This window comes from Taudactylus pleione, unplaced genomic scaffold (genome assembly GCF_031769625.1).
Source record: "Taudactylus pleione unplaced genomic scaffold, aTauple2 ptg000431l, whole genome shotgun sequence".
NCBI classification, from domain to species: Eukaryota; Metazoa; Chordata; class Amphibia; order Anura; family Myobatrachidae; genus Taudactylus; species Taudactylus pleione.
The window spans coordinates 3,139,698-3,161,343 of NW_028284833.1; the positions used below are offsets into that span (position 1 = coordinate 3,139,698).

Here is a 21,646-nt window from a genome sequence, read left to right on the forward strand (position 1 = left end):
TATATATATATATATATATACTGTATATTAAATAAATTCTGCTCATTTACAGTATACGTAACTTTGTAGCTGACAACACAATTAAGAAATCAGTGAAATGGGACACAGGGTTCCTTTCACACCTCTCTTAACACAGCGGTCTCATATAAATGTGTTGCTTTTCACATCGTATCTGGTTCCACTGCTTGTTACAGAAACTCAAGAAATATCATCATTGGGGTTTCTGTGAATGAAGCAAAGTCTAATAGACAGTGCACAGTGTCCCCTAGTGTCAAAACATAGATTTACATGCTTCAATATAGCTGAGATTTCACACGGTTTATTAGCAAATCATGTACATGTTATAACTTTTCTATTAAAAGATTTTTTTTAAAAATAAATAAAACAAAATAGTTAACACTTATATTTATTTATTTTTTGCTTTATTGGGGCTAACTTAAATTGACCAAACATCCGATAGAGTACCCATGTTTATTTTTTCGTTTAAACATTTTGAAGGTACCAAATTAAATTAAGGATATGTTTATTGGGATGCTCTAGAGATATGGAAATGGTACATTCATGGTAAAAGCCATTTTTCTAATTGTTCATCTTTCTTCAAATATAGTGCAAATAAAATAAAATAAATATGCATGGCAAAATGTTATCAAAAGAAAGCCGTGCTTATACTAAAATAAATACTTACATTTTATTCATTTAAATATTAAACTCTAACTGCATGTGGACTATTTAACACTGTGAACTATTGTCCCAAATATGTTAATTTTATTTTAATCTCAAAGCAAAATTAGAATTTTTTTATTAGATCTTGTGATTTATTTCTAGTAGATAAAAATTATTTCTATATAAAAATAAGATTCATTTGTTTGAGTACATTTTTTCTAAAAAAAAAAAAAACTCTAAAACAAACCCTGCTTCCAGTATATCTATTTTGTAATTATGTGGTTTGTTATAAAATATAAACACAGTAAGTGGGAGGTGGTATTGAAAAAATGTATTCCAAAATTAACTGCAGCCATAATACATGACCAGGAGAGGGCACTGTTGCCAACCAGTCACCTGCTTTTCTGTAAAATAAATCTGCCCATATAATCCATTCACCCTCCTCCCCTTGTCTCAGTGAATCGCCTTCCTATCTCTCCAGTAACAGAGGAATCGTAGCTGCTGCTCCGCTAGGAAAAAAAAATCTTGTGGATATTTTACACTTATGGATCTACTCTTTTATACTGCCTTAATTGTGACTATCAAGGTCCTGCCTTCTTTTGGACTATAACAGGATTTATAACACATGCTGATTGAAGCAAAGGATGTACGCTATGGACATCCAAATCTCAAAGCCTTGGGAATGGCAAGTACTGTTTTTACTATTGATTTCTAGGTGGGGCTGGGTCTTGGGTCAGCTTCGTTATTCTATTGTTGAGGAGTCAGAACCTGGAACGTTTATAGGCAATGTAGCCCAGGACCTCAGACTAAATGTTGCAGATATTTCTAAACGCATGATCCGTTTGGGTTCAGGAAGGAGCAGAAAATATTTTGCTGTAAACCAGGACAATGGAGACCTGGTGGTTAATGAGAAGGTGGACAGAGAAATTCTGTGTGGATCTGGAATAAGCTGTTCATTGACTCTAGAGATAATCACTGATTATCCTCTAGAGCTTTTTAGTTTGGAAATAGAAATCCTTGATATAAATGACAATTCTCCAAGCTTTGCTACCGATAATCAAATAATTAAAGTTTCAGAAGCTTTAGCAAATCCAGGCACTCGCTTTCCCCTGGAGAGTGCACAGGACCTAGACACAGGCACTAATGGGGTATCTCAATATATTCTCAGTGCCAGCCCATATTTCAAATTGTCTGTAAAGAAGAGAAAAGATGGGACTATTATCCCTGAACTAGTTATAGAGAAGATGTTAGACAGGGAAGAAAAGGTAAAGCATATACTCTTGATCACTGCCATCGATGGTGGTAAACCTTCCAAATCAGGGACATCTAAGATCACCGTCATCGTTCTAGACAGCAATGACAATGCACCTATTTTTGATCACTCAACATACAAAGTGACCTTACAGGAAAACACAGCACCCAAAACGATTGTAACAACACTACATGCAATAGACTTAGATGAAGGTCTTAATGGGGAAGTAGAATATTTTTTTGACTATCATACATTGGATTCTGTAAAGCAGATATTTGAATTAAACCAGCAAACAGGTGTAATGTCTGTTAGGGGTGTTGTAGATTTTGAAGAAGCTGATTTCTATGAAATATCCATTAGAGCAAAGGACAAAGGAGTTCCAGAAACAGAGAGTCGTTGTCTAGTAGTGATTGAGATAGAAGACGTTAATGATAATTCTCCCGAGATTTCGTTGACTTCTCTGGTAAACACAGTGCCTGAAAATGCAGCAGTAGGAACGGCCATTGGGTTTTTAAGTGTTAAGGATAAGGATTCTGGAACAAACGGTGAGGTGAATCTGGCTTTATCACCTAACCTGCCATTTAAGATAAAGCATTTTAATAATCGATATTCGATCATAACAGATGGAGAGCTAGACAGAGAGAAAGCATCCCAATACACCCTGGACTTGATTGCCACAGATCTTGGTTCTCCTCCTTTAAGCACACAGATTTCCATCATTTTAAATGTTTCCGACATCAATGATAACTCTCCTTCATTTTCCCAATCACATTTCAATGCCTTTATCGAAGAGAATAATGACCCTGGAAGTTTGTTATGTCAGGTCTCTGCATTTGATCAGGATGAGGGGTTAAACTCACGTCTGCTTTACTCAGTCATGGAGACCCAAATCGAAGGATCTCCTGTCTCCTCCTTTTTATACATCAATGCTGACAATGGCAGAGTCTATGCCCAATGTTCCTTTGACTACGAGCGGGTCCAGGTTTTGCAGATTACAGTAAAGGTGGAAGATTCTGGTTCTCCCAAGCTCTCTTCAACCACAAATGTTTTTATCTTTGTCTTAGATAAAAATGATAATGCTCCTCAAGTATTGTATCCTGAATATTCCAGGGATTACCCCATTCAACGTGGGATAGCAAATTTTGCTTCTTCTGGAGCGTGGGTTACCAAAGTATCTGCGGTGGATGCAGACTCAGGCCGCAATGCATGGCTTTTTTATAATATACAAGATGCCACTGATCTTTCTTTGTTTCAAATATCCGCCCATACTGGAGAAGTCAGAAGCCTCCGGCCAGTCCAGGAGGCTGATTCTGTGGAACAAAGGCTTGTCATTTCAGTTAAAGATCATGGAGAACCTTCTTTGTCCTCCACAGTCACGGTGCTTCTGATTTTTGAAGACAAAGCTCAACAAGAGCATCATGAATCAAACACATTTCTTTCACATTCCCAAAGCAAAACCAACATGACCTTGTACTTAATCATTTCCCTGGTAGCCATTAGCGTAGTTTCTGTTGTCACATTCATCATATTGCTTGTAAGATATTTCGGAAGAGAATCAAATTACAATGGGTATTTGTGTTGTGCAAGAAGACCTCAACCCAAATACTATGAAGAACAGTATAAGCCAACACTTCACCTAAACACAGATGGAACTTTAAAGTACATGGAGGTTAGGATGGAGCCCTCTGAACTTCAAGGGCAATGCTACAAAACGTGTTTTCCCTCACCTAATAATAGTGATTTCACTTTTCTTAGCCCTCTTAATTTTCCACAATTGCAGACTACGGTCAATGGGGCAGAGAGTTTTTCCGGCATGAATGGGTTGAATGATGCTAATCAGGTGAGGCAACATAATGCATAATTGAATTCTTTTTGCAACTTCAATATTTGATGTATGTCATATGGTTCATTATGTGTTATATTTGTTGTTATTATACTTGTAGACTTTATGGCCGAACCCTCCGGGAAGGGGCAGCCAGGGCGGTACTGTGGGGTGCGTATCGCGGGCAAATTGGCAGGGTGACGGGGCGTGATGGTGCATTGCATCGTCATGGCCCAGCCTCCACTATACAAAGTGGTGATTACCTGCCTGTGAAATGGGGCAAGTCCATATTGATGCCATTCATCGCAAATCACGTCATTGGCTGCCAGGACCACCACATTTCACTCCAGCTCCAGGAGACTTGCCCAATTCTTTGGGTCACCCGGGAGCACCATCCAATTTTCGGATGTCTTCTAGACTATCAGGGACAGTAGGCAGGTACTGTATGGTTGATATACATTATGCAAACCGACCGTAATACCCTTAATGCTGAATGGTGGACGGTGTGTGTGTGCGTGTGCGTGCGTGCAAACATATCCATTCAATCTAGAGCCTGTAGACACAAACAGATTTGTTTTTATTTTTTGTAAAATTGCAAAATTGACGTAATCTCATTAATCATACTCCGGTTACATTGTCACAGTAACAACCTCTGCCAGTGGTTGAGGATTTGGCAGGAACTGGCATATGAATATTATTATTATTGTTATTATTATAGAGAGTAATTGAATTTGTTTTTATTTATAAAGCAATAGTTTATAGCAATAGGATGTTTATAGAGCATGTTTTCGCTAGCGTCATAGGTACAGTAACAAGTCTACCACGTGTTCTCTTTTATATTGTGTGTTACACAAGAGCTGCATAATCCACTCTCTGTGGGGTATATTTACTGTACTAAAGTGCAGGTTTATGGAAGTGGAGATGTTGCCTATAGCAACCAATCAGATTCTACTTATCATTTATCTAGCACTTTCTAGAAGGTAATAGCTAGAATCTGATAGGTTGCTGTGAGCCATATCTCCCTTCTATAAGCCTGCAATTTAGTAAATATACCCCTATAACTCTAGGAAATCTGTATGTAATGCCGGCAGTCGGGATGCCTCCTGTCAAAATACATACAGCAGTATCCTGATTTTTGGTATTCCGACAGGGGTCAGTTAAGTATACTTACCCTTCTCCCCCTAACCCTTCCTTCTTGTAGCCTAGACCTAACCCTCCCCTCCCTGCACCCTAACCCTCCCCTCCCCGTTAGTGCCTAAACCTAAGTTTCCCCCCTTAGTGCCTAACCCTATCCCCCTCAGTGGTGCCTAACCCTAGCCTCCCCCCTAGGGGTGCCTAACCCTAACCTCACCCCCAAAAACCTAACCCCGCTATGCTACCTAAAGCTAACACTCACCCCTCGCAGCTAACAGCTAAGATGCCCACGACTTACCTTGTTCGGGCTGGCGTTTTGTCTGTATTTCGACGTCGGTATTAAGATAGGTGTCGATATTTCCCCTACTTGGCTCACAAAGCTGCTTCATAGTGGCGTGCATTGTATCTTTAATAAAAGTTTGAACTAGTGGGAGTAGCCTCGACTGTTAGTGTAATGTTTCATTGAATACATCTGAAACAACAACCCCCGTGTTAGGCCCACCACCAGATTGGCCTAGGTGTAACATGGGATTAAAGTCGCTATATTTTTTTATACCATTATATCTGTTTTAAAATACACTTTTCTGAAAAAGCAGGTTATAATTGTTTATCATTTTTATGTTGTACTGTACCTAGCAACAAAGAAAACAAAAGAAGAAAATAATCTCTAGAGGGTAATATACCTTTATTGGCTATTTTATTGTTTGTTTGATCTTTATTTTCAGTAGAGATGTGCGCAAAACCCCATGTTTTGGTTTTGGGAAAAAAATACCCTGAAAGTGTTTTGGTTTGGATACTGCTTTATCTATAGACTTCATTGGCATATTCTCTTTAGCGGCCCAATTGCAAGAACAGAATTATTATTTGATTTTGCTCTCAAGTAATAAATTTTGAGCATGACAATACACCTTTTTTTATTCTGCAAGAGGATCTCTAAGACACACTGGGGGTTCACTTTCAAAAGCCACCGCTTCTCAGCATGTTTAAAAACAGGACATTTAAAACGGGAAGTGTTTTTCTGTATTTAAAGCTGTGTTAGCACTTAGAAAAATATTTTCCCCGATGGCCCCTCTGCAATCCCCGGGCCCCATAAACATTATGAAAATTTATTTTTAAAAGTGGAAGGTTAAAGAAAAATGATAAGGTTCTAAATTGCATGGGCCTCATTTTACGACCACAATACATAAACACAGAATGTGCTAGTATATACCATGGTGCCACTGTTTTAGCATATTTACATCTATAAGCAAACTGTGTCTGACACCGGTGAGAAGTAGAACTTGACTGCTTAAAAGTGATCAACTAAAGAAATCTATTACAAAATGCAGAGTTTTTCTACATTAGCTAGCAGAAATCAAATACATAAGGGAGTGACATGTTACACAGGGGAGTGACACCCTAAATTGACATCCAAAACATCATTTTGTGTGAGCTGAGCACATTGTGCAGTGAGTAAATGACTAGAATGCCTCTCTGCAATCAGCAGCGACACATTGCGAAGACTGCCAGGTGTTGAGTTAATCTTCCTGGAAGGGCCGGATTAAAGGCAGGGCGACAGGGGCGGTCGTCCCGGGGCCCCCACACATAGGGGGCCCCAACACACTGTCCCCGACCCCTGGCCACGTGCCTCAGGTCAGGTCCGGCTAAGGTTGGTCGCGATCTACTAGAAGCTCGCGGAGCTCCTGCATGTAGATCGCGACCAACTCACTGGAAACGCTGGCCTCTGATCGCTTCAGAGGCCAGCGTTCCCAGTGATGCATTGCGCGGGTGACGTCATGACGTCACCCGCGATGAGAGGAGTCTGCGCGCCTTTCCTGGATCTAGTTAGATCCAGCAGGCAGCGGCGGCAGCAGCGACGGCGGGACCCAGGAGCCCTGACAGCGTGGAGTGAAGACAGGTACGTTTTTCCCAGGGGTGTGGGTGGGGAGGGGGAGTTAGTACTGGGGGCACTACTTTAGGGTGCATGACTACAGGGGGCATTGGAGAAGAGGCACAACTACAAGGGGCATTGCAGGGGCCACAACTACTGGGGGCATTGCAGGGGGCACAACTACGAGGGGCACAGTTACAGGGAGCATTGAAGAAGAGGCACAACTACTGGGGGCATTGGAGAAGGGGCACAACTACTGGGGGCATTGCAGGGGGCACAACTACTGGGGGCATCGGAGAAGGGGCACAACTACAGGGAGCATTAAAGAAGAGGCACAACTACTGGGGGCATTGCAGGGGGCACAATTACTGGGGGCATCAGACAAGGGGCACAACTAAAGGGAGCATTGGAGAAGGGGCACAACTTCAGGGGGCATTGCAGGGTACAACTACTGGGGGGCATTGCAGAAGGGGCACAACTACTATATGTGTATATATATATATATATATATAATATATATATATAACCTTTATTGATACGGGCCGCCACATGTTTGTTGCCCAGGGGCCCCCACAGAGCTTAATCCGGCCCTGCTTCCTGGAAGCAGGACAGTTCCTGCCACCATAGGATCTCACACTCAGGGCCTGATTCAGAGCCGGACGCTATTTGCGAACGGTCGTTCAGAAAAAGGGGCCGGCTATTTAAATTGAGCGCTCGCTCTTTGCGGTCTGTTGACGCCTCTATGTCTGAGCGAGCGAACGAAACATGCGCTCGCTATTTTGTAAAGATGCCCCCTGGCCGTTCGCATCATACGTCATCTCTGCTATTTATTAGATTAATCGAGTACATCGAAAGGCGTCTGAACTGCTTGCAGTGCTTGTGGTAGGTTTTACTTCCCGCAATCATGTGAGCAGTTCAGGCTGAAAGACAACCAAGTGACGTGGTCGATGACGCTGCTTTGTTATTTATGCACACCGTTTAAACGCCCGTTTTGACCGTTTGGCACGCCTGCGTTCGGATCTCCACTCCCCGTTTTCAAGCACCTTCCCCTGCTACCACCCACAAACGCCTCATTCTGTCACTCAAATTAGCAGGCCCACGCTGTTTTGCGAGCGCACGATATACGACCGCAATGACTGGTTGGCGCATGCGCATTACGACCCATATGCATGCACAGATGTGCGAACATCGCTTGGAGCGAGTGAGCGGCCGCTTACGAGCGGCTCTGAATCAGGGCCTCAGTCCTCATGACCCCAAACAGTGCATGTTCTCCAGGTCTACTCACAGAATCACAAGTGAAATGATTAGCCCCACCTGTGGATCTTTTAAAATGTGTCGGTGTGTAATGAATACACCTGTGCACGTGCTGGGTGACCTGCAAACCGTGACCTGTGTGGGGTCCTGAGGACCGAGTTTGAGAATCACTGCTTTATAGAACAACAATCTGAATTTCTATCCCCCTCACAGGGCACTGACATCAGAAATTCATACAGGGATAAAAATACATTTATTCTTGTAGATGGAACATGCTGTCATTTGCAGCTCTGACACATTTGCTATTTTGAATTAATTCAATTTGCTGTAACTGCCACAATGCAATGGCTTATGCTTGTAAATGGTTTATACGGTAAACACATTAGCTATATATTCTTTGCTTCTTTGTATTTCATGGTACAGTATTATAAAGTATTTGTAGTAAAAACTGTTTGCTGTCTGTGAGTTTTATGGAAAGTAAAGATCAGTTACAAGTGATATATTGCAGAGGAATTAATGGCCACCTTGTGTTCAGTGACATGACAGTTGTGTCACATTATAATTACAGCTCAGAACTTTGTAGAGAAAGTGGTCCTGAAATGTTATACTGTATAAGGCTTTAAGGCACCGATAAACAAAACGATTATAGGTGCACTATTGTATGGCTGTACGCACCCCAAAATCCAAACGGCAGCTCTCACAGTGGGTACTGCTCCCCACAAATTGTGTAAGGCAGAAGAAAGAAGGAGTGTAGCGCTGTGTAGAATTCAGTATTATATTATACCAATAATCAATAATGGTTCTTTCAAAGGCCACAAATAGCAACAATTAAAAACACAGTTTATGCATTAGCCTAATAAACACAATATAATACGCATGCAATTACAAATAAAATAGAAATATAATTCTCATTGCCGAATGACTCTGCAGAGCGTTATATCTGTCAGCAACGTAACATATTTTATGATGTAAACAGCCCCTATATTGTTGCAATAGAACAGATGTAATGTTTGATGGTAATGTTCAAAGGGAATGAAAAACAGTATATCCAATAGGTGTAGATAGAATGGAAACTCCTGTGCTATATATACGGATGAGGACGCACAGTGAGTCCGGCTGCGGTATAACTGGAATGGAGGAATAACCAAACTTTCCGGCTCATTGCTGCCACCTGCAGACGCGTATCTGGGATTGAATACCAGCGTGCAGGTGAGGTCTCTGTCCGGAAAAGCACTCTATTGGATCTCCTGCCCAGCGGCTGTGTTACCCTTTGCTGCACTCCTCCTTGCCACATTAGCACCTATTAGTGAGTACTGCAGCTCCTGACCACTGAGGTTTCTTTATCAGTGCTAATCACACAGGCACAGATGGTGTAATGGTTAGCATTACTGCCTCACAGCACTGAGGGCGTGGGTTCGATATCCACTATGGCCCTAACTGTGTGGAGTTTGTATATTCTCCCTGTGCTTGAGTGGGTTTGCTCTGGTTTCCTCCCACACTCCAAAAATATACTGGTAGTTTAATTGGCTCCTAACAAAATTACCCCTAGTGTGTATGTGTGATAGGGAATATAGTGTAAGCTCCACTGGGGCAGGGACGGATGTGAATGGCCAAATATTCTCTGTAAAGCGCTGCGGAATATGTGTGCTCTATACAAATAAATAACTGATAATAAATAATAATAATACAGGGGTGACTGTACTGGAAGGATTGTCCATTGAGACTATCTACACCTATTGGATATACTATCTTTCATTGCCATTGAACATTACATCTGTTCTATTGCAACAATATAGGGACTGTTTACATCATAAGATATGTTATGGTGCATGCACACGGGATGATCGTCAACGATAACGATATCGTTGAACGATCTCCCGGGTGTGCTGGATGTCCGATATCGATCGTCCAGCACACCAACAAGCCACCAACGATGGCCAATAGAGTAACCTGGTCGATATGGACCAGGTTGGCCTGCATGCAGGGGTGATGGACGATATCGTTACCGCGCATTGCAGGTCGTTGGAGGCACCGAAAAATGCACAATATGAATTATAACGCTATGATCGATATCCTTATCATTCATATCCTGCATTTTAATCATACCGTGTGTACGCACCTTATCGTCGCTGACAGATATTACGCTCTGCAGAGTCATTCGGCAATGAGAATTATATTTTATTTATAATTGCATAAACTGTGTTTTTAATTGAGTTTATCAATTTGTGGTGTAAGGGTCATTCTATTTGCTGCCTTCCAGTCAGGACTCTATTATGTATGGTAATCACTTTTAGGGGGGCTAGGGCGAGAGAAAGTGACTATTGAAGCAAAGCTTTCTCAGTTTGTGTCAGTCATATTTTCACAAGTTCAACAAAAATCGCACTCTTGTTAATTTATCCTTGCATAATAAAACAGATGTAATTAGCTGAATGTACAAGACTTCCGATCATACTGTAATTTGATGTTGAAATGAGCACTATGTTGTGGTCATTCAAATTATAGACATGTCAGTGTCACAGTTAATTATACATTTTAGCTTTTCATGTCTTTATTGCGCTATATTCATGCAGAATGTTGTAGTTGTTTTTTTATTTTAAACAAATGTACCATAAACACCCCCTATGTTCCAGTTCAGTAGTTAGATCCATGAAAGGGACAGGGAGATAAGGGAGTATCTGCACACTCAATTGTTTGTAAATGAAACCCCAAGTACAGTCAAATGAATCATATATCTGGATATAGGGGTGCAGCCCTAGTCAACCAAAATTGATCATGGAATTAAAAAGAAAGAAAAGGGCTTGTATTGTAAGGCGCATAGAGAGATTGAGTTCAAATAAAATGTAACTTTTATTATATATTATATATAAAATTATCCCGAAACAAGAGGGATAAACAGTGAAATATATCTAAGTGAAACTTAACTGACAATACATGTGTTAGTGCAAACATAAAAAGAGAAAAAATTATAATGATGTGAACTACACATAATTAAAAAGCACGGTCCACTAATGCTGATCAATCTTATTGAGAAAATCTATTGCAGTAGGATATGATGAGAGTAAAATTGTGTTGCTTCAACCGGACCAGGATGTTAGTTAATTATAATATAATATGATACAAGTCTATAATTGACTTAACCTTCCTGTTTGTGCCCAGGAAAAATAATTATGAAGCAAAATGACTCCCTAAATTCTCAATCTTAATCAGTGCATAACTGTGTCAGAAGATCAGCTTTGTATGATTAATCCAAATTATTCCAGGGGGAAATATCCCTCAATTAGTGTAGGTAATTAGTATTTCTTGTTGAGATCGACTGAAATGACAGTATATACTGTATGACATAATGTCAAGATTTATTGCTCGTAAAAGTATATATGCATTCTAGCACTCGTATGTGTGCTGATTGCAATACTATGACTATTAATATAGAGACAAACAATCATAAGGCGGGATATTTGCACGTAATGTTGCAATATGTCAAGATGGTAATTGACAAAATAGCAGTTCCATCTAGTTGTTAGCTGCTGATAAGATTTGCTTCTATAGCTAATATTGCTGCAGTTCAGTAGTTAGATCACCTGGGCAGGTAAACAATTCCGTATTGAATACTATGAATAAAAGAGCAAGAGGTGCAACATTGACTTAGATATACAGTACAGCACTTCCCAGAATAACCAAGAATGGGGTTCTTGTAACTGCTCACGTAGTATAAGGTATCAGTGGAAAATTGTATATACTGTATATATATATATATATATATATATATATATATATAATCTGTGCATATATATATACATATATATCAGTATATGAGATCTGTCGCAAGCCCATAGACCTCCCCACATGCAATTTGTACGCCCAGCCTAATCATTTTTTTACTTTTTAATATGATGCAGCAATGGGTCATCGTTTTATCTTTTTTGAGCGCATGATGATGTTCTAACGGGAGCGTCCTGTAACGCTCCCATTAGATACACCTGCTACGTGCATCTTGATAATCGCCGGCCAGAAACGCCTATACCATTCTAGTCTCCGTATGCACAAGATGTGATACGGACGTACTTACGACTTCGTACGTATCATGTGATGTATTGGCATACCATGTTTTCGGATTAGGATGCATGAGCATTCACTATGAAATCAGTAGATGCGTCTATTTTCACTGATGCATCCGATTCTGACCTTTGTGAGTTTATATTCGTTTTCAGATTAATCACTTGTTTATTGAGACTATGAACAATTCTGTGTACAGCACTGCATTCACTTGCACATGTGCTTTATAGCCACAATAAAACTATTTGCTCATAATATTCAGTGCATGCAATAGTTGCCATTTATAAAGTGACCGCTTTAAAATATCAGCAACTATTTAAATTATTTGCTTCAGGGGTAAATATGTAGCAAAAAAACACGTTTTAATGATTTGTCTGAAATATTTTTGTTTTTGTTTCGATTTTCAATTTCTCTATTTTACAAATATATTCACAGTGAATATACTGTATATCAATAGCAGTAAATTAAATGTAAAACAAATTAACAGCACTGGCCAGTAGAGGGCAGAGGTGACATCTGATCCTCTCGTGCTGCACGAAACAGTGCTCCTGCTGTCATCCTTCCTCTCCCCTCTGGTTGTGTGAGCCGTTCATCCAGCAACACAGAAAGGAGAGCACGGGCTCGGGAAAAGAATCCTGTGGATGTATTTGACAAGTTGGATACAACCGTTCTAAGACTTGAAACTTTTATTGCACACCATGGAGTGACTTCATTCCTAGGATTCCATGAGTATTCCATGTCTGCAGTCACACTGCGTGGAGGGAAGGTTTAAGTTATGGACATTCAAAACTCAGCAGAGACTTGGAAATGGCAAGCAAAGTGCTTCTTCTTCCTCTGTAGCTGGGGCTGGGTCTCCGGGCAGCTTCGCTATTCAACTGTCGAGGAGTCTGATCCAGGGACAGTCGTGGGAAATGTAGCTCAGGATCTGGGCTTGAAAATCACTGATCTGTCTAAACGGAGGCTTAGGATGGGATCAGAGGGAAGCAGGAAATACTTTGCTGTGAACTGGGAGAATGGAGCTCTGGTTGTAAATGACAAAATAGACAGAGAGAGCCTGTGTGGATCCAGCGCAAGCTGCTTGCTCCCCGTGGAAGTAGTTACAGAAAATCCTCTACAGCTGCATCGTGTCATGGTAGAGGTTCTGGATATAAATGACAACTCTCCTTTGTTTTCCAATTCTGAAAGAACTATACGGATCACCGAGGTGTTAGCGAGCCCTGGAGCTAGGTTTGCCCTGGAGAGTGCACATGATTTAGACGTAGGAACTAATGGAATTAAACAATACAGACTAGAACCAAGTCCCTATTTCTCGCTGTCTGTAAAGAGCCGGAAAGATGGAACTCTCATCCCCGAGCTTGTGCTAGAGAAGATTTTAAACAGGGAAGAGGCAGACAGACATCATCTCATTCTCACCGCTGTGGATGGAGGGGACCCACCGAGATCGGGAACTTCCCAAATAAATGTAATTGTGATGGACTTAAATGACAACGCACCAACATTTGACAAGGGGTCATATAAAACTACTTTACAGGAAAATGCTCCTGTGAACACTGTTTTGTTACAACTCAATGCCACTGATCTAGACGAAGGGGCCAATGGCGAGATAGAATATTCGTTTGACGAGCACACTACAGATTCTATTACAAAATTATTCGCCTTAAACCCAAACACAGGTGTCATATCTGTCATTGGCCCTATAGATCATGAGGAATCAAAGTCATTTGAGCTATCCATTAGAGCTAGGGACAAGGGGGTACCTGAAATGGAAGGAAGCTGTATTATTCAGGTAGAAGTCGAGGATGTCAACGATAATGCTCCAGAGATCCTGCTGACCTTCTTAATGTCAGATGTCCCAGAAGACGCAGTCATTGGAACTGTTGTCGGACTTTTCAGCATAAAAGACAGAGATTCTGGACAGAACGGGGAGGTAAGACTGGAGCTGCCACCCAATTTGCCGTTTAAGTTCAGATCTTCGGAGGGTCACTACTCCTTAATCACTGATGGTACTCTGGACAGGGAGACGACATCTCAGTACGTAATTGAGCTTATTGCCAGCGACATGGGTTCGCCTCCTTTAAGGACGCAGCAGTCAATCACTTTGAAAATCTCAGATGTCAATGATAACCAGCCCACATTTGCACAATCTGCTTACAGTGTCAGCGTACATGAAAATAACAAGCCTGGACAATTACTTGTGGAGGTATCTGCTTCTGATCCCGATGAGGGTGAGAACTCCAATTTAGTGTACTCCATCCTCGACAGCCAGGTCGAAGGTTCCTCCATATCCTCCTTTGTATATATCAATTCACAAAACGGAAACATTTACGCTCAGCGTTCCTTTGATTTTGAACAGGTCCAGGTTTTACAAGTGCCAATAAAAGTGGAAGACTCTGGGTCTCCAAAACAGTTTTCCAATACAACCGTTTTTATCTTTATTCTGGATACAAATGACAACTCTCCATCAATATATTACCCTGAGCAATCCAGTGAGTTCATTGCCCAGCAGAGGATTCCCAAGACAGCTCCTAGTGGTTACTTTGTCACAAAAGTGACAGCGGTGGACCTAGACTCTGGTCATAATGCGTGGCTGTCTTATAGCATTGTCAAAGCCACCGACTCATCTGTATTTTATATGTCCTCCCAAACGGGAGAGATCAGGACTGCTCGTGGCTTTCAGGAAAATGAAAATCAAGAGCAAAGTATACTGATTTCAGTTACGGACCACGGGGAGCCACCTTTGTCTGCCACAGTCACCATCATCATCATATTAGAAGATGCTACAGTCCAGGAAAACCTGAAGCCCCCAGATTTATTTCACAGCTCAGCTAACAGCTCTGACATCACAATGTACTTAATTATTTCTTTGGTGGCCATAAGCTTGGTGTCCTTCATTACTTTCACAATACTGCTCATTAAATGCCTCAGGAAGGATATGGGACGATCTGGGTGGTGTCGCAAAAATAGGTCTGAGTCCAGCCAATACGCCGGGCAGTATCAGCCCACTCTACACCTGAACACGGATGGCACACTGAAGTACATGGAAGTCAGAATGGCCCCAACAGATCCCCAGGGTCAGTGTTATAAGTCCTGTGTTTCCACCATGTCAGATAAAAATGATTTCACCTTCATGAGACCTTTAAATTACCCTCAATTGAAAAGCATGGTCAGTGAAACAGAGGTTTTATTCCCTACCTTGAAAGTTCCTGGCCAGGTGAGAAATTATCGCTTTATACTCTTTAATAACACTTTTACTACTTTTATTGAATAGTATGTAATAAATGCATCTGCTACAATTTCTTCTGCATGAACTGGCAAAGGGGAAACTCTTTTATGATATGTTGTAAGTAGGGGTGAATTGAAAAGTGAAACCGAACCACTTGGCAACCACCAAATGATAGTTGCCAAGTGGTGACTAGGTCAGGCAAAATTCTAATTTTCTGAATTTTTTTTTCTCTATAAATTTTTTTTTACAGAATGTAATTAATCACTTGCCTGGAGTTTCCTACCACGTCGGGCTGCGCATTAACTGACATGGTCACAAATGATGCTACCTGTCAGAAATGCACAGTGGGCGGTTGCTGGAAGATAATCTTCCATCATCCACCAATAGCAGAGGGACCTCACGACCCATCTGCATCCTTGCACCCTCCCCCAGTGACTGCCGTGCTGCCGATCACTGCTGATCAGTCAGAATGGCAGAACCCTCCCACCTGACGGCTGCAGCAAAATGTATATTAACACCCCTCAGCCTATCAATAACTGGGGGCTGCTCAGAGGAGCAGGCACTGGGGAAATGAGAGTTAAGATGGTCGCGATGTTCCAATCATCGGTAGTCGTATATATTTATGACCAATATAATTAAAATCGATGTTAATGGTATGGTCTTCAAAAAAAATAATAATTTTTTAATAAAATCATGTGGGATAAGTTATAAATAGATGTTCTTGACCTAATTAAATCAGAAAAATCCACAACAATTTCTGAGCAGTTTTTTTTTTTTTAAAGTGAATTAAGTGGTTAAGTCAGTTTAATTGGGAAGACAAGAACATATACAAATATAATGTCTCTCTGGTAAGTCTGTATGGCTCACATTTTATCTGTGAACATTAGTTATTATGGATCATTCTTTAATGTGTTTAAGTGTTTAATGAATACGCGTAAGTAGGAAGTATCAGGCACATTGGGTAAAGATTATTACAATGTACATCATATATTGTAGTTTATATTTGATTTGGGGGAAATACATTGTACAGTAATATATAGGTGGAAGGGTAAAGTATTCGGAGAGATACTGAGTGGGTGAAGTAAATGAAATAAATTTGTTTTAGCGCTCGGCTGCTTTGTGAGGGCACCATCCATGCCCCTGTACTAACCTGTCATGGACTATGACCGTACATTGTCACTATAACGGCTGCTGGAGCCTGGATTTCGGCCAGTCACATAGGCTGTAGCCTGGGGAAGCATTAGTGCTGGGAGGCAATCTGCTTCATTTATGTCTGGCAGAATAAGAATAAAATATAGACACATGGATGGTGTTTTAATTATTAATTTCATTATCTATTTTTTCTGAAGATGAGACATGATGGGGGATGGGCTCTCGAGATCTGGGGCAATTAGAAAGAAGCAGGGGTAGAGCAAAAGCAGCCTAACATAGTTACATCCAGACGCCACATGTTCACTTATCTCCTGTTATTAGACATTATCATATTCCAACCAATGTATATACTGTAGCTGTAGCCCACTGGATACTCTGTATTCCGCTGGCAGTATGTGTGTTGTGAGGCTGCATTACGTGTAGAGGGATGTACAGTATAATCCTGATTGTGATGAATAACATCATGCCTTTTTCATTTGTTGTAAAATGTCTTCTCTGTGGGTCTGATTCATTACGGATCGCAAACGCGATTGCGATAGCGGTTACGCAGGCAGTCTCACTGCGATAGTATGCTAATCCATTGTGATCGCTATGCCGTCACAGCACTACATATGGACGCCCGCTTTACCTTACACACACCCGTAATGTTTAGCAAGACTACGAAACCATCGATAACATCCATCGAGTACCATCGCACGCAGTGAGTACACAAGCTGCGTACGGCATCGCATTGGATAATTTATGCACACCAATGCAACGGCGTTCAAACACACTGGCGCGCCTGCATTTTGCCGACTACCCCCCGTCACCTCCCACAAATGGCACTTCCTGTCAATCACTCTGCTGTGGGTCTGCGCAGTCACTGCGATCACAGTACCGATAGCAGTGGCCGGTTCGCACATGTCATGCGCACTGCAATGTATACCCATGCGCAGAACGCAACAATCGGCCGATTGTGTGCATAATCGCAGTAGCGATCGGTAATGAATCAGCCCCTTTGCCATGTGACAAACAGTGGCTGCGCTTACTAAACATAAGCTTACAAATTAGCAGGGATATCCTTAAAACCTGTACTGTGATGGTGGAGTTTGGGAACCTCTGGCATAGGTCAAAAATGGCATCTGTGTTTAACTGAAAAGAAAGTATTGTGCTAACATTTTATTGGAATTTTATCAAAATAATTCAAAGTGTATAATTAAATGTTTAGAAGGTATTTTGTGGTTAAAAGTTGCAAAACATACAGTGAACAAAATGCAACACTGCAAAATAAAAATGTAAAAACATTTAGCCTTTGAGCGGTATCCAATTAACCCCGAAATTATTCAGATGCTAATTGACCCCCGCGATTGTTGAAAAACAGGGATTTTTCGCAGATTATCCCCAATGTTTTTTTTTCACCCTATCCTATTATTTTGGTCGAAATAATAGGATAGTTCTCCCGAGAACACATAGTTGCCGCGATAAGCTCACGGACTTATGTGTTTTCGCCTTTTTTCAGGTGAAAAAACGTCAGTTATTGTGGATTCTTTTTCCCGAAAAAAACCCCCCCTCGATAAGTGGCGGCGTCAGGCCGACTTCGGGGCCAGTGGCAAACGCAGAATTTCTAGAGGGGGGGTTCCAAATGCTTGATTTTAGAGTGAGTGTGGCCAGTCCATGAAGAGGGCATAATAACCACTTATCCAGCTATAATATGCGTCATGCAAAGTGTAGTGTGTGTCATAATTCCAGTATATACAGGACCAGCAACCACAGTAAGCCATTAGATGCGGCATGTAGGGCCATCCTGCCTGAGCTGTATGTTTATATGTCAGATGTGGGCACAATTCCTGAGCATTGGAGCAAGTTTGGGAGTCTGGGGGAGCGGCAGAAGAACCTAACACTGCTCTGGATATACATGTACATATCAGTCTCCTTATCTACTGGATAGTGTATTATTATACAGTATTAATAATTACCCCTATTGATGGTTATAGCAGTGCACCCCTAACAGTGCATGTTTTCCACATCTCCTAGTTGGTGCACGGGTATATTTATTACTGGCTGACACATTTTAAAAGTGCCACAGGTGGTGCTAATTATTTCATTTGTGATACTGAGAAGAGCATGCAGCACTAGTAACATTCTATTATATTACTATTTCTATTGTGGTCATGGTGTTGGATGGGGAGGGGGGTTTCCAGGTAGACGGAAACCCCCCCTGCGTTTACCTATGGGGGCTAATGGGATAGAACAGGGCGAGGTAATTTACCGCAGCTAATTGGATACCCCCCTATGTCTGAATTGCGATTGTTACCTGTATGTGACACAGGAAAGTTTGATTTACTATTACAGTTACTATTACTGATATACAGATAACTGCTGAACTTATATATAGTGAACACAATATTATACAATATTTTTTATAATTTTTCTAACACTCGCATGATTATTTTTGGAAGTTACAGTACTGGACTGTGCCATTTATCACCTAAACAACAGTTTCAATGATTTAAACAGTTATTACTGAGGGTGACATAAAATTTGCTGCGTTAGAATCCGGGAACCAAAACGATTCAGCGTGTGATCTACAATCAATTCACAACTGCAGTGCAGGTTTTCATGTTTGTCTCTTGTTACTCTTTACGCTTCCTGTTTATAAAGTAGGCTAATTAAATTGAAAACAGTTTGCAGACTGTCTAATGCTAAGCATCAGAAGTTCTGCCTAAATCCACTTCAATGTATGGTTAGGAATATTCATACAGGGCCCAGATTGTAATAGTCACATATCATTTTTATATAAATAAGTTAATTATCAGCAAGCAAACACACATACACACACACCTACATATATTTGTCAAGTAGTACATGCAGTTACTGTTTACTATATAGCTTATGTTTCTAACAATCACAGACAGTAGTGGGAGACCTTCCTGAGCAGTTCCGGACTGCAGAGGCTTGCCCTGCAGGGGGCAGATAATGAGCCCTGTTAATCTGGGCTAGCTACAGAGGGGACGGTTGTATACATATGTATGTGTATGATTCACTGTAGATGTGCTGGGAATTCACAATTAGACAAAACCGCTGAACAAGTATTACATAATATGTACAGTAAGGATCTCAAGCAACAATCTTCATTAACTACATCCGGAAACTTCATTTTCTATGGTGCTACCCTGGACATGTCATTCGTTGACTTTATTTATCATTATTACCATTATTTTATTTGCTTTGCATTACATTCTCATACTCGTCATTATTTACCTCCCCCTACATGTGTCACTCCATGAATCACCTGACACCTGAATCACATCCCTTTGTACCTCCCCTACTTTAGTCCATTTGGCAATACTGAACTTCTTTCCTGCCTTCATTTCCTAGATGCTCTCCCCTCTTCTGCCTTTACAAACTGACCTCCATACACAATCTGCTCATGTTAAACAACCACAACCTGCTGGCAATGACAGGAACATGTCTCACACAAGCAGACACTGCCTAGGGATGGCCATCGACCATCGATGTTTACAAAAAATTGATGGTTCCTGGCCGATATCAACTAGTTTTGCCAGCGATGGCTTGGAACCAATGGTTCTCTGCCATCGATGGATGACTGTGAGCCAATGTGTTTTTTTTTCTCTGTACAGGATGGCGCTAAGCACCGCTGCCATTTTTGTTTTTCCTGCGGCCCATCATCCCCCTGCAGCGGGGGCCATCGAGGGGTGTGTGTCATCGATAGTTATTACTGATGGGCCCATCGATGGTAACCCTTGATGGGCACTCCACCGATGGCCATCCCTAGCACTGCCGCTCACTTGCAGCTCTGTCACATTGTCAAACCAATATCTCATCTCCACTCTACTAAACACAAATAATAATTGAAATCTCTTCTTCACCCTCTCACACAAACCTCCCCGATGACCATCAATTCCAAGGACCTTGCTTCCTACTCGAAGGTATGATTCAGTAGATCGGATATGATTAACAACCTGCCCAATCATTTTCCGTAACCCTCGGGCACATTCTCTTCATTTGCTCATCCATATAAAGGTGACGTTTATTCCCTCTTCTTCTCTTCCCACTATACCACCTTCACCTGACAAATCGATCCGTCACTGTCTCATGTTCTCATCCATGCCTTACCTGATCCGTAACCTCTCTGGTATTTGTCCATCATTAGCCAATCATGAGGTATTTACTGTTAATCTTAAAAAATATATATATATATATATTATGACACAAATTCTCTCTAAGATTACCTTTCTAGCCCTAAAATGTCAGTCCCTCCAAGCGTGCCTCACACAGTTCCTTTCCTTACATAACCTATTGGACCCACTATAGCAGGGGTGGGGAACCTCTTTTTTCTGCCGAGGGCCAGTTTGATATATATAACATTATTCGTGGGCTTGGTGTACGCCACACCCCCTCCATGTGACATCACACGAGGGCGGGGCCACAATCGCCTGTGATTACAGCCATCCTGAGGATGCTCCGGGGAGCTGTAAGGGCAGCTGTGTGACCGTCTGAGGCGCCCTAAGGAAGCTCAGGGTGCCATTCTAAGCACCCTGCTCGCCAGATGAGGCTAGCCGTAAAAAGCTCAGAGGGCCAGACCAAATGATTCCGAGGGCCTTATATGGCCCCCGGGCCTGAGGTTCCCCATCCCTGCACTATAGAAAGACTATTATGTCCCACACTCCACAGAGACTGTGCTTATTATGGCGGTCAATGATTCAATCACTGCTAAACTCTCCAGGTTGTTTACTACTTGCTGTTACTTCACCTTGGCTTCTGTGCTGCATTTCATACATGACGGCCATTGTCTGCATCCCCAAGATATTCCTCAGGTTTCCATCGTACCCATTAAACCATTTCTTATTGTTCATTTCTCTTCTCCACTTTCTCTATACAGTATGTTGAAGTACCACAAGGCTCGGAGCCCCTGCTGTTCTGTACTACGTCTTGTGTGACCTCTAAATGGTCCATACTCAAAGTAATCCATCCACTCCAGATCCTTCACAGGTGTTGGCGCGCGTTTTTGAATGCTTTCCTAGAATGTATCTTTGGTTGTCCTCTTGCTGTACCAGCAGCACTGTGGGCACATCGCAGGGACGGGCTCGGAGCCCCTGTCCTTGCAGGTGCCGGATAATACATTCCGATGCTATGATCGCATCTTGCAATTTGGTCATGAGCGCTAATCTCATGCCCAGTTTGCATTGCAAATGCGATCATTAATAAATGGGCCCCTATTAC

General features: G+C 41.6%; 1 protein-coding gene across 30 annotated transcripts in view; it reads left to right on the plus strand.

Moving 5' to 3' along the window:
- LOC148506021 (protocadherin gamma-B5-like) overlaps window positions 1-21,646 on the plus strand; it is a 519,059-nt gene that overhangs the window by 462,011 nt on the left and 35,402 nt on the right. For 2 of the 30 annotated variants that reach the window (XM_088447423.1, XM_088447425.1), the window contains exon 1: window positions 12,601-15,259. The exons of 27 other annotated variants lie outside the window; for them this stretch is intronic. In XM_088447423.1, the coding sequence (XP_088303549.1) occupies window positions 12,824-15,259 (2,436 nt within the window). In that variant the 5' untranslated portion in view covers window positions 12,601-12,823. Of the gene's footprint in view, window positions 1-1,254; window positions 3,756-12,600; window positions 15,260-21,646 lie in introns of those variants that run through there. One more of the 30 variants, XM_088447405.1, reaches the window with a different exon arrangement.